This window comes from Eublepharis macularius, chromosome 8, assembly GCF_028583425.1.
Source record: "Eublepharis macularius isolate TG4126 chromosome 8, MPM_Emac_v1.0, whole genome shotgun sequence".
Classification (NCBI taxonomy): domain Eukaryota; kingdom Metazoa; phylum Chordata; class Lepidosauria; order Squamata; family Eublepharidae; genus Eublepharis; species Eublepharis macularius.
Window position 1 is genome coordinate 85,602,716 of NC_072797.1, and position 12,310 is coordinate 85,615,025.

The 12,310-nt window shown below is 43.8% G+C and overlaps 1 protein-coding gene across 2 annotated transcripts in view; it reads left to right on the forward strand.

Moving 5' to 3' along the window:
- The first annotated feature begins 369 nt into the window (after positions 1–369).
- MFSD14B (major facilitator superfamily domain containing 14B) overlaps positions 370–12,310 on the forward strand; it is a 66,517-nt gene continuing 54,576 nt past the window's right edge. For both annotated transcript variants that reach the window (XM_054987090.1, XM_054987091.1), the window contains exons 1-2: positions 370–790; positions 10,101–10,193. In XM_054987090.1, the coding sequence (XP_054843065.1) occupies positions 566–790; positions 10,101–10,193 (318 nt within the window). In that variant the 5' untranslated portion in view covers positions 370–565. The remainder of the gene's footprint in view (positions 791–10,100; positions 10,194–12,310) is intronic.

Consider the following 12,310-nt stretch of genomic DNA (forward strand, 5'->3'; position numbering starts at 1 on the left):
CAGAGAGTTCCTTGGAGCATGGCAGATTTTCATGAGCGGTTTGGTTTCCACCGGGGAACCAAAACCAGTTGCCATCTCTCCGGCTGTGTGGACATGGCAACGATCTCATTCCCTTTTGGGACTCGATCCCTCGAAGATTTTTAGCGCCAGAAAATGCCTGAGACATTCACACTGATGTGACTAATCCACTTTGCCACGCCCACTGAAGCGCAGAGCCGCTGAACCCGGCGGAGGACACACCTCCTTCAGGGAGAATGGCGCCGCCCTATTTTGTTGTGGTCCTTAGCACATCCACAAGCCGAAGCAGTGCCTGTCTATGTGACGTCATTTCCGGTGGGAGGGCGTGAGGTCCTCGCGGTGCGGGTCACGTGTACGTGGAAGGCTGACAGGGTGAGGAGGAGCAACGCTGCCGCTGAGTATCGCTGCGGCGCCGGGCCCTTCCTCTCCCCGCGCGCGTTGCCTGGTCCTCGCGACGGTGGCAGCAGATGAAGGAGCCGGCGGGAGGCCGCCTGGAGCCCCTGCCCCGCCATCCCCGCCGCCCCCAGGGCAAGAAGATGGGAGCGAAATGAGCCCCGAACCGGAGCCGCCGCCACTACCGCCGCCGCCGCTTCTTCCTCCTCCTCCTCTTGCAGCGCCGGCCCGGGAAGCGGAGGTGGTGGCCTTGACAGTGGCGGCGGCAGCAGCGGTGGTGGAAGGGGAGGTGGACGCGGCGGGAGGAAGCAGCAAGAAGGGGGGCAGCCGCATCATGCTAGTGGGGCGGATCGGTCTCAAGCCCGGCGGGGGCTCCTCGGTGAGTGTCCGGAGAGGGGCGCGGATCCCGGGCGGAAGGTGGCTGGCTCCCGAACCGCGCCGCTCTTGCCCTGGCAAAGCATCGAGTGGCCGCATGAGAAGAGGAAGAGCTTTCTTCCGCAGCCTGTGCCCTGTACCTGCTCCTCTGCGCATCCCTAGCGGCGAAGGAGGCGCTCAAGGCCAAGGTCCTCAATCATACCTCGAACCTGGAAGGGGTGCATGTGTGGCAGGTCATCGCAGGGCCCTCGCCGCGTTCAGGGCAACCGGGAGGAGTTTTTTTTAAAAAAATAAAACGCCCTTCCTGCTTCCGACCGATGCCCGTGGCCTGCTCGGGTGGAGAGGGAAGGGCGCTTCCTCCATCCCTTGTAGCGGTTAGCACAGAAAAGGCGCTCGAGGCCTTAAGGCTGGCGCAAGTTGAGCCCTGGCACTTCAGGCAGAGTTGACAAGATGCTCTTTACCTGCCTTTCTGTCCCTTCCCGGAAGAGTTTCATCGCTTCGTTTATTGACTTAAAATTTACACAGTATGTGACTGAAGGTTGCAATCCGAGCCACGTTTATAGGGGAATGTTGTTACTTTGCGCTCACTTCGGTGTTGAGTAGAGGCATGATTTTTAGCCTACCAGTATATCTGTCAGTGTATCTTGAGAGATGTTAGATAAGGTTCTCTGCTGTTTACTTGGCATGTTTTTAAATAGGTTAAGAACAAACAATGTGGTGTTCCCTGCCTCTCTTTTCCATGTCGATTCTCCCTACCTTCATTATTAGCCTTAAGTTTCTTGTCATTTTTTGGAGCTGGTTTTATTAATAATTAGTATAGGCTAGCATTGAAAACAGTTTATTTGTACTTTACATCATACCTGCATTGTTGCAGAGCCTGTGCATGCGTGTGCGTACACACACCCAAGTGTCTGTAGTGTTTTATAAGGTCTTCCCTAGAGTCAACAAGCTATGATGTGCTGTTAGCTTTCCAAAGGTATTGGAGTTCTAGTGAAGATGCTTACTCTGGTTTCCACTGACAGCAGTAAATTCCCTTAAATTTTGTAGCTCTCATATCTTGTTACAAATTTTGCTAGTAACCTTTAAGTAAAATGCATCACTGGTGTCAACATAAATATTACTCGTCACTTGGAAGCAACTGAAATAGTTTGTACAGAAACTATTGGGGCAATAGTGGGACATGTTTGAATTGAGTGTTTTTTGTTAGCCCAGAGATATAGGATATCTAGCCTTGCATATCCCTGGTGGAAAGTCGCCCTGTTGTAGAAGTATTTAATATGATGCACCTGATTCATGCCATAAACCCAATAAACATATCAAATTATTCTGTGTGGGCCCACTGCCTTGGAGATGTATTTCTCTACTGACTTGGAGCTGGTTTTATTAATAATTAGTATAGGCTAGCATTGAAAACAGTTTATTTGTACTTTACATCATACCTGCATTGTGTGTCATGGTTCCCTTGAGCATTGACTCTGACAAGGTGTTCATCTGGAATAAATTGTAGCTTGCTTGGAGCAAGTGGCTGTATTGGCAAAAAAGGTTCCTATGTAAATTAACACTTTAGTAATAATAATTTAGGATGATAACTAATATCTTAATTGGTACAACATTATGGCTTCAATGTTCATCGATGTTATGGTGGGGAAATGCCATTTTATAAGTGTAAAGATGAAATTACGGGCTGGGGTGTCATTTGGTCCAGGTGGCTGTCATTGAAAGATTTTAGCTTAAAGCAATACTTGTAAAAAATTTCCAAGAATGAGCAAAGAGGTTTTTCTTCCTTTTTTTTTTGTGCTTCATGCCAGTTGAAGAAAGCTGTAGATGAGTTGAGGAAATGAAATAGAAAGTATAATGCTTTCAGCAGATAGTGAGCATTTTCTTATAAAATGAAACTGAAAATAAATCTGCAACATTGTTCTTGTACAAGGTACGATGATACAAATTTAGTAAAAAGTATACGACTAATTATGCTGTAACAAAACTATACAGTAAAAGAGAGAAGACAGATTCACTCTGCACAAGAAATTGTAATGTGTGACATAGCTTTAGTTGGTTTACCTGTTGTTAGATACTTACAGAAGCCGTGTATGTCAGGTCATTGCAAAGGCAGGAGAGACACAGCACCTTGCTCCCCAGGCTTACAGTTGTCAGGTTTCGTTTCTTCACTGAAGAACTGGCACCCTCGGATTGTAATGTATTAGCACATTTTTTGAACAGATTCATGTGATTATGCAATTCTAATTCTGATTTGTTTTAAAAAAGTTACAGCTTGAGCAGTTGCTGGGTTCTATGATAAAACCCAAAAACTGATACGAATTGATTTTTTCCCAGTTACCTTAGTGTAAATAATAATCAGAGCTGTTGTAATAAACATACCTTTTTGTTGTGATTCTTTTAAAAATTAATGCTCTAAATATCTGAAGTATTCTTTCCTAGTCAAACAACAAATATATGTTGATAGGTCGAATAGTCATATTTACAGTTTACATGTATTACTATGTCAGTATAACTTTCCAGAAACTAAACTGTGAAAATCTATCCTTGACTGGGCCTTTTGTTTTGGTGTGTAATAATTGCTTCTGTTTAACAATAATTGAATTAATGTTGTTGATGGGAACAGTTGAAATAAGTAAAAGTTGTCTTATATCACCGCCTGAACTTTTGAAATATACCAGGTACTGAACAGCTATTCAGTTACGCTATTTATAATATTTGATTCTTGAGGATAGAGAGACATCCTTATGATCACATGCTGTATTAAGCTATCCCCAATTGTCAAAATTGTCTAACTTTTTATCTGCAATTGCATAAAGTGGTTATGTTTTAAACATTCTGTATCAAGGTAGGGAGGGTAGGAAGCTAACAACATTTTACCAGCACCATCTCCAAAACTGGCATCCTTCCCCCTCATGGCTTCCTTCTGCTTGTATCAAATTACTGAAAGCTCATGAGAAATAATCTGGGTTGAAAACACAGATTTTTGCCAGAATACCCCTGAGCAGGCCAAATGCTTATGATTTCAGCTTTCTTTTCATTGTTAACTGCCTTCAATAATCTCTGCTTCCTAGAGCAAGTTCAGTCATCATCAGAATGCTTTTTAAGTGGGGAAGAGTTGTCTTTTAAATTTGCAAAGTAATTTAATTTAATTTATTAGATTTATACTCCGCCCTCCCCACATCAGCGGGCTCAGGGCGGATAACAACACAATTCAAACATATTAAGTATCACTAAAATTTTAAAATTTCTGCACATCATATAGTAATAGTTTTCTGTATACTTGGTGAGTCCTAGTATATAGAAATACTTTATCTCGTCTGCTTTGCTGACTCACAGACATTTAACCATGAAGAAGGTTAGAGGAAACAACTTAGAGGCCTGTGAAAAATTATGGAGCGGATACATTGTTCTGGGAATTTCTCTGCCCATAGAGCAGTAATAGTGTGAGATTATTGAGGTCCAGGACTAGGTAGGTAGCTTCCTTCTCACTTCATCCTGAATGTTAGCAATGTAGTAATATATCACAGTTGCTTGTAACTGCTGAGGTTTGGGCCTAGGTTAGTCTGAAGTACTCATCAAGTAGCTTTATAAAGCACATATCCTGACCCTGCTTTCATTCTCAGTTCCTAGAGCTTTTAAGGAATCTGTCTCCTCTGCTGTTTAAAGAGTTACTTTAGTTTTGCATGATTAGGATTAGAAGAAACTCTTCAGTCCTAATTAATCCTCTCACATGGGTTGTTTTACCAAAAATGTAGCCTGAAGTTCTTAAAGGCTTATATTGTCCTTGGTGGGAAGGGAGGGGGAATTAGAGACGGTGGATGAGCACCTTGTGCCAAGTGCTGGCAACTGGCGGGAGTTGTAGGGGATGGGGACGTGCAGGACAGGTGTTGCTGCAGCACTGCTTCTGGCACAGACCTGGAACTGATGTCAGCACATTGCTGTGACTCTCTAGGATTCTATCAAAACTGTGATTTTACTGTAGTGTTTTGGTGAAATCATAAGAGCATTGCCCTAATGCACTGGTGTCACTTTTGGGCCTGTACCAGAAATGACTCCCCCCCCCCCCGCAGTTTTCCTCAGGCATCAGGGCCACACTACTCTCTGCAGGATACTAAAAACTGCTCAGGCAAACTATTTTCTCTCTGCTTTTTCTGGTCTGTCTTTTCCTCCAGCCCTCTGTAATGTTCCATGCTTCTTTGTAGGAAACGTTACCACATCTGCTCCCTTTCATGTAGGGTTGCCAGGTCCCCCTACCCTCTCAGCATGGGGTGGGGGGAGACCTGGCACTTACTGGGAAGGTGTCTTCTTGCTTATGCACTCCCTGCTGGCTGGAAGTGATGTCATCACAGCTGGTGGGGACATGCCTGCTGTAAGCTGGCCCAGGAGGATTTTTGTCTCCTGGGCCCATTTCCTGGGCCTTTCCCCCCCTGCCAGCCAAGTGAGTGGTAGGGGGAGCAGAGACTGGGAGCCGGGGATTCCCTGGCCCTACTGGGGGACCTGGAAGCCCTACTTTCATGGGTTTTTTTAGACATGTGTGGACTCACAACCAATTGGGGGGAATTAAGCTCAGTACTGGGGGAAATCTCTTCCCGCTTCCACAGCCTGGCTAGCTTAGAAAACGGACACACTTGCCAGTTAGGGGGAGCAGAATATGTGATTTAGGGATCTTTCACCTAGATAGTGGGTAGGCAAGCTCAAAGTTCCTCTAATAGGCTGCCAGTAACAATGAACAACCATATCTTTTCCAATGTAAAGCTTAGAATTTATTGAGGAGACTACAGGGGTACAGGAACTGAAAAGGTACTCAAGCATAAGAACAGTGCAGTTGTTGCGTTCAGAGGGACATGCATATGAAGAGTTACATGAAAGGAGAAAAGGTAGGAGGAAAACCAAGCTTCTAGCTGAAAAGGAATTTTGTTTCTGGGAGTGGCCATGGAGGTGGAGAGCGTGAGCGAACAGCGGAGGCTTTTACCTATCCTCAGTCAGTTGAACTGTGTAGAGTACATTGTCTATTTTGATGGTCCAGAGATTAAGAGAGGAGGAACTCAGGTAGTACTTCTGAAGGTCCCAAGGAAAAGGTTGGCTGATTCCAGAAGAGAAGAGTGCTATGGGCAGCCTTTGAGCCAGTAGAGGAGATTTGGTTGCCTGCTTTTAGCTGGAAGAAGCCCGCACAAAAGAATGTTAAATAATTGTAAAGGCTGGCCAGGGATTCTGAGTGAGCTCTGGGTGCAGATCTGTGCATTTCATGAATTTGAATGAGCTTGGAAGGAGTTTCGCACAAAGGTAACAAAAGGTGATTGCCTCTAGGCAGAGTGGACAAAAAGGCTTCACCCATGCCTGTAACAGGTTGATAGGAGACATCCAGGCAGGGTCAGTAAAAGTAATAAAGCCCATCTGGGTTCTTGATAGTAATCAGATTTTGTGCTCTGAAAGACTTGTTCTTGCTGATGGGATTACATTGATAGGTCTAGGTGGGTGCAAGCCTCTGTGGAAATAGGTAGACATACAGATGTTCCATCAGTGAATCAGTCTCCTGTCCAAAGTTATGTCCACTCATTAGCATAGTCTGAGGAGAGCCTTGGCCTGACCTTCTGCAAAGTATGGCATTGCTAGCTCCTAAAATGCCTGCTGAAACTGATTTAGTCAAGGAGTCAGAGCATATAGCGCACATCAGGGAAGGGGGTCTCTGGTAAAACAGTACTTATCAGACCCTTATCAGTTCTTACTAAAATTACAACTGTTTGTTCGTTGTATTGTCGAAGGCTTTCACGGCCGGAGAACGATGGTTGTTGGGGGTTTTCCGGGCTGTATTGCCGTGGTCTTGGCATTGTAGTTCCTGACGTTTCGCCAGCAGCTGTGGCTGGCATCTTCAGAGGTGTAGCACCAAAAGACAGAGATCTCTCAGTGTCACAGTGTGGAAAAGATGTAGGTCATTTGTATCTACTCAGGAGGGGTGGGGTTGAGCTGAGTCATTCTGTAAGAGTTTTCCAGGGTGTGGAATGCTAATGGCGGGAGGCTTCACTGAATCCTGAGGAGGTTCTTTTGCATATGGATTGGTGCTTGATGTGCTAATCTTCTCTGCAGGGCTATTGTCGGGTGTGGAGTGTTTTGTTGGCCTGGTGTTTTTCAGAACTGGAGCCCATGCTCTGTTCATTCTTAAGGTTTCTTCTTTCCTGTTGAAGTTTTGCTTATGCTTGTGAATTTCAATGGCTTCCCTGTGCAGTCTGACAAAGTAGTTGGAAGTGTTGTCCAGTATTTTGGTGTCCTGGAATAAGATACTGTGCCCTGTTTGAGTTAGGCTATGTTCAGCCACTGCTGATTTTTCAGGCTGTCCAAGTCTGCAGTGTCTTTCATGTTCTTTTATTCTTGTCTGGATGCTACGCTTTGTGGTCCCGATGTAAACTTGTCCACAGCTGCAGGGTATACGGTATACTCCTGCAGAGGTGAGGGGGTCTCTGCTGTCTTTTGCTGATCGTAGCATCTGTTGTATTTTTCGGGTTGGTCTGAATACTGCTTGAAGGTTATGCTTTTCAGCACCCCACAAACCCAGTGTATGGTTCCGGTTTGTGGATGATACATTCATCATTTGGAGCCATGGGGAGGAAGAATTGAGGGAGTTTTTGAATCATCTCAACAACATCCACCTGAACATACAATTCACAATGGAGAAAGAAAGTGAGGGAAAACTCTCATTCCTGGATACCTTGGTCATCCGCAAAGCAAACTTTCAGTTAGGTCACAAGGTCTACAGGAAACCAACTCACACTGATCGTTACTTACACAAAAACTCCAATCACCACCCCCGACAGAAAAGAGGCATAATGAAAACATTAGTGGATCGTGCAAGACGGATATGTGAGCCGCGCTTTCTCAATGAGGAAATTAATCATCTAAACCACGCACTTCAGGCAAATGGCTACTCCAGAAATGAAATCCGAAGAGCAATCAAACCCAGGATGAATCAAACATCCAAGGAAAAACAGTCACCTACAGGAAAAGTGTTTTTGCCATATATCAAAGGAATTACTGATCAGATGGGAAAGCTTATGGAAAAGCATAACCTTCAAGCAGTATTCAGACCAACCCGAAAAATACAACAGATGCTACGATCAGCAAAAGACAGCAGAGACCCCCTCACCTCTGCAGGAGTATACCGTATACCCTGCAGCTGTGGACAAGTTTACATCGGGACCACAAAGCGTAGCATCCAGACAAGAATAAAAGAACATGAAAGACACTGCAGACTTGGACAGCCTGAAAAATCAGCAGTGGCTGAACATAGCCTAACTCAAACAGGGCACAGTATCTTATTCCAGGACACCAAAATACTGGACAACACTTCCAACTACTTTGTCAGACTGCACAGGGAAGCCATTGAAATTCACAAGCATAAGCAAAACTTCAACAGGAAAGAAGAAACCTTAAGAATGAACAGAGCATGGGCTCCAGTTCTGAAAAACACCAGGCCAACAAAACACTCCACACCCGACAATAGCCCTGCAGAGAAGATTAGCACATCAAGCACCAATCCATATGCAAAAGAACCTCCTCAGGATTCAGTGAAGCCTCCCGCCATTAGCATTCCACACCCTGGAAAACTCTTACAGAATGACTCAGCTCAACCCCACCCCTCCTGAGTAGATACAAATGACCTACATCTTTTCCACACTGTGACACTGAGAGATCTCTGTCTTTTGGTGCTACACCTCTGAAGATGCCAGCCACAGCTGCTGGCGAAACGTCAGGAACTACAATGCCAAGACCACGGCAATACAGCCCGGAAAACCCCCAACAACCATGTTTGTTCGTTGTTCGGCTGGAATTTTTCTGTAAGCAGAAACTTCTCACTGGTCTCATTTCACTGTCATGCTATCAGGCATTCAGGCAGGAACTTAAATATTAGAGAAAATTACAGCCTATTTGCAACTTTTTACTAAATAAGTAGTTTGTGTTTTGCGTCAGTATGTGATATGAGGTGGAGAGACTTACTGTGTAAACAAAGTCAAGCTTAAGCTATCTTTTTTAGGAGAAGAAGGATAATTGGAAGACAGTGGTACATTACTAGAAAGAGTTTTTTATTTCTGATTTTGCCCTGTGCTTTCATTCTGCATGTTAGGTTTTGAATTCTTTTGGATTAGCAGTTGATGAAACCTCAATGAAATTAGTATGAGCTGCCTTGAGCCTGCCTGCTAAGATAGGTATAAATAAGATTTATTTTAAGAGTCTGCATGCTTTATTAACATTCACATTGCAGGCTGCTCAAAGTAACTTACAATTTTCAGAAAGTACTTTTCCTGTCACTACTCCGTATCAGATTAAGTAAACAGAAAGCTTAGTTAATTGAATAGATAGAATAATTGCACATAAAAGTGTCTTCCTTTGGCAGGTATACTGAAAAAGCTTTTAATGTTTCAAGGTCTAATGAGCTTTATAAATAGAAGTATTTGCAACACCACCATATAGGTAGCCAGTGTCTCTCTATGGCAGAGCATTTTGTCACTTTTGCTGACTGCAGCATTCTGTGTGCTCAACAGGAGCTGATTATCTGTAAAGGCAAAACATCTCAATGCATCATTGTTGAACTGGAGAAAAATGTCACGGCTGAAGGGAAAAGTTCATGAAATCACTGAAGTTTATGAAATTGTTTTCCTATTCATGAGATGTTTAAAAGACTGCTTAGTTGGTGTAAATAAGACAGAGTTGCACAGAAACATCTAACTTGTATGTATTCACTGATAACTATATATTTTGGAATAAAGGACTTGCTTTAAAAAGCTAAGTAGGGTACATTTCTTACGGTAACTGAGCAGATGCTCCCTTGAAATAATTTAGAGTACTTTTAATCTCCAATGTTATAAAAATGAGGCCTTTAAGGTTTTGTTCTATTACCTCACAGTGCAGTCCTGTGAGGCCTTAGGCATTATTCTTCCTTTTCCTAGGAGCTCTGCAAAGTCTGGACATTTTTTCAAAACAGCACATAGCTTTCATTTTAGCCACTCTCAATGACCTAGGAGTGAGTGGTATTGTAGAGTTCTAATATCTATTAGAAATTAGCTTACTCATGTTTAAAACAGTTACCTGCCTTGAACTTACAAGGTCGTTTGGATAAATCATTTTGAGATGAGCTGGAGAGAAGGGTTGTGGTGTTGCTATGGTAACTGACAATCATAACTATACTTTAGCCTGGCACTGACTGGCTTGGCAAAAATTATGCTAGCTGTGTATTTAAATTTTGTGTACATGTGTTCTCTTTAAAATGGTGTTTCCTGAAGCAAGTTTTTAAGAGTCATCATACTTATTCATTTTCTTTACAGCAGGGGATCGGTCGGCCAAGTGTATACCATGCTGTTGTTGTCATCTTCCTGGAATTCTTTGCATGGGGTCTGCTCACAACTCCCATGCTCACTGTAAGTCTGCTTATTCAGGGATTTTCATTGAAAAAACCCTAGAGTATTATGTTAATTGCTACCTTCAGAACTGCATGTTTTTTATATTTGAAACTGTGCATTGGAGATCTGACTTGTACTAAACAGTGCAGAAGACTAGATATTATAATTAGAAGCCCTAGGTTTAAACCAACACTTCCAACCTTTCACTTGGTTATTTATTTATTACTTTTATACTCTGTATTCCAAATGGGAATCCAAAGTGGCTTACATTGTTCTCTACTCCATTTTATCCTCATAACAGCAGCCCTGTGCAGTAGGTCAGGCTGAATATGTGAGACTAGGTCAAGGTCACCCAGTAAGTTTCCATAGCAGAATGGGGATTCAAACCTGGCTTGCCCAGATCCTAGCCCAGCACTCTAACACTCTAACTGCTACACCATGTTTCATAGGATGACACTTAAAAATTGAAGCTTTGGCTTTAGAGTTTCATAAAACCTTTACTAAATTTATGAATAAAATGATTAACAAACTTGAGTGCACTGTGTGTCCACCTCGCAAGTTCCATAATCCAATATTAATCTCAAATTCATACCTCTGCTTAAAAAAGGGAATTTTTGAACAATATAAACATTTTGTTTACTGCAGTATATACTACTGCCATTTGATTCTCTCATTGTAATCTTTAAAAAATGTGATAAGTAGCATTTATTTATAAATTTTGTAAATTCTAATTTTAGAAGCAGGGGACCCACAAGGATTTGGCGGGGGGGGGATCTCATTTTCCTCATTCCCACTATTTCATCTTTCTCTTTCCTTCAAGAAGTCCAATAGCCTGTCCCCTTTCTCTACTTCCTTCTTTCCTTTCCACTTACTCACTGTCCCTTTATCTGCCTTGATGTATTCAGCTCCCCCCGCCCCCAGCAGCCTTTCCCTGGGAACACTCAATCCAAGTTGTGATGTTTAAGTCATCAGGCTGGGTTTAGTTGTGTGGTGCCGCCAGGCTGGGCCCAGTTGCATGTGAGGGAACATTACAAAAGGCAGCTCACTTCTTCCTGTATCCCCCTCCCCAGGGCTTTTTTTGAAGGGGAACGCTCTGGAACGCAGTTCCGGAACCTCTCTAAAGAGGTCACATGTCTGGTGGCCCTGCCCACCAGATTCCCCTTTCTCCTGGAGCCCCGGCGTCTCTTTAGCTTTTAGCAGTTCTGCAAGTCTGCACTATTTAGAGGTGAGTCCCCCTTGCCTTCCTTCCTTCCTGCTAGCCTGCCCCAGCTTGCAGGGGCACTTTACAATCTCCACAGGCCAGCTGGAGGGGTGTGTGTTAAAGTTTACATGCCTAAATATTTTGCAGGAATATTGCAAGCAGATTTACTTAGAGCCTTTGGTCTTGTGCACACAGCCGTATATCCACCTTTTTGCAAGCTGTTTTTTAAAACTTTCACCTCTGTAGTGGAAGAATGTGTAGGTGAAATTGTTCTTAAGACTAGAAGAGCCCCAAGACTTCATTAGCATAAGAAAAAAGCGGGAGCTTGCAGCATACAGGGCTACCCCTTCTCTTCCTGTCCTGGAGAGCTCAAAGAGACCACATGGCAGTTCTGGGAAGGGGGCTGTTGTTAGGCTTCCAAAATGCAAATGCCTTGTTTTAGCACCAGCCAGCCTCATTTGCACTTGCTGCCGTTCTCTTCAGTGCCCTTTTTGAACCAAGCCAAGAGGTGCAAGCAGCTGGTTGTTCAGGTAAAGGGGCTCCCTCCGAAACTCTTCCTCTCTCCCTTCTCCCCCGCCCCCTTCCAAGACTGTGTAAAAATCATCCCCCCCCACCCATTTTTGGAAGGACTTGCTTTTAAGGCTGCTTTGGAAGCAGCAAGAGCACTAGGCTTGGTATGTCAATGGTTTGTCAAAGTTTCCTCGTATGGGAAGTGAGAGAGGCAGAAGAAAGCAACAGACCGGCAATATGGGGAGCTGAGCTGCCTTTGCAGCTGCAGCAGAGCAGAGGGACGTAATTGATTTGCAGGTCTGTTTGTGAAAGTTTTGTGAGTTGCTGAAAACTAAGTAGCTTCATTAAAATCTAGTTGTATTTATAGTTTCTGAGTAGGTTATCTGAAGTTGAAACGTTTGGGGAAGGAACAGAAGCAGGGACT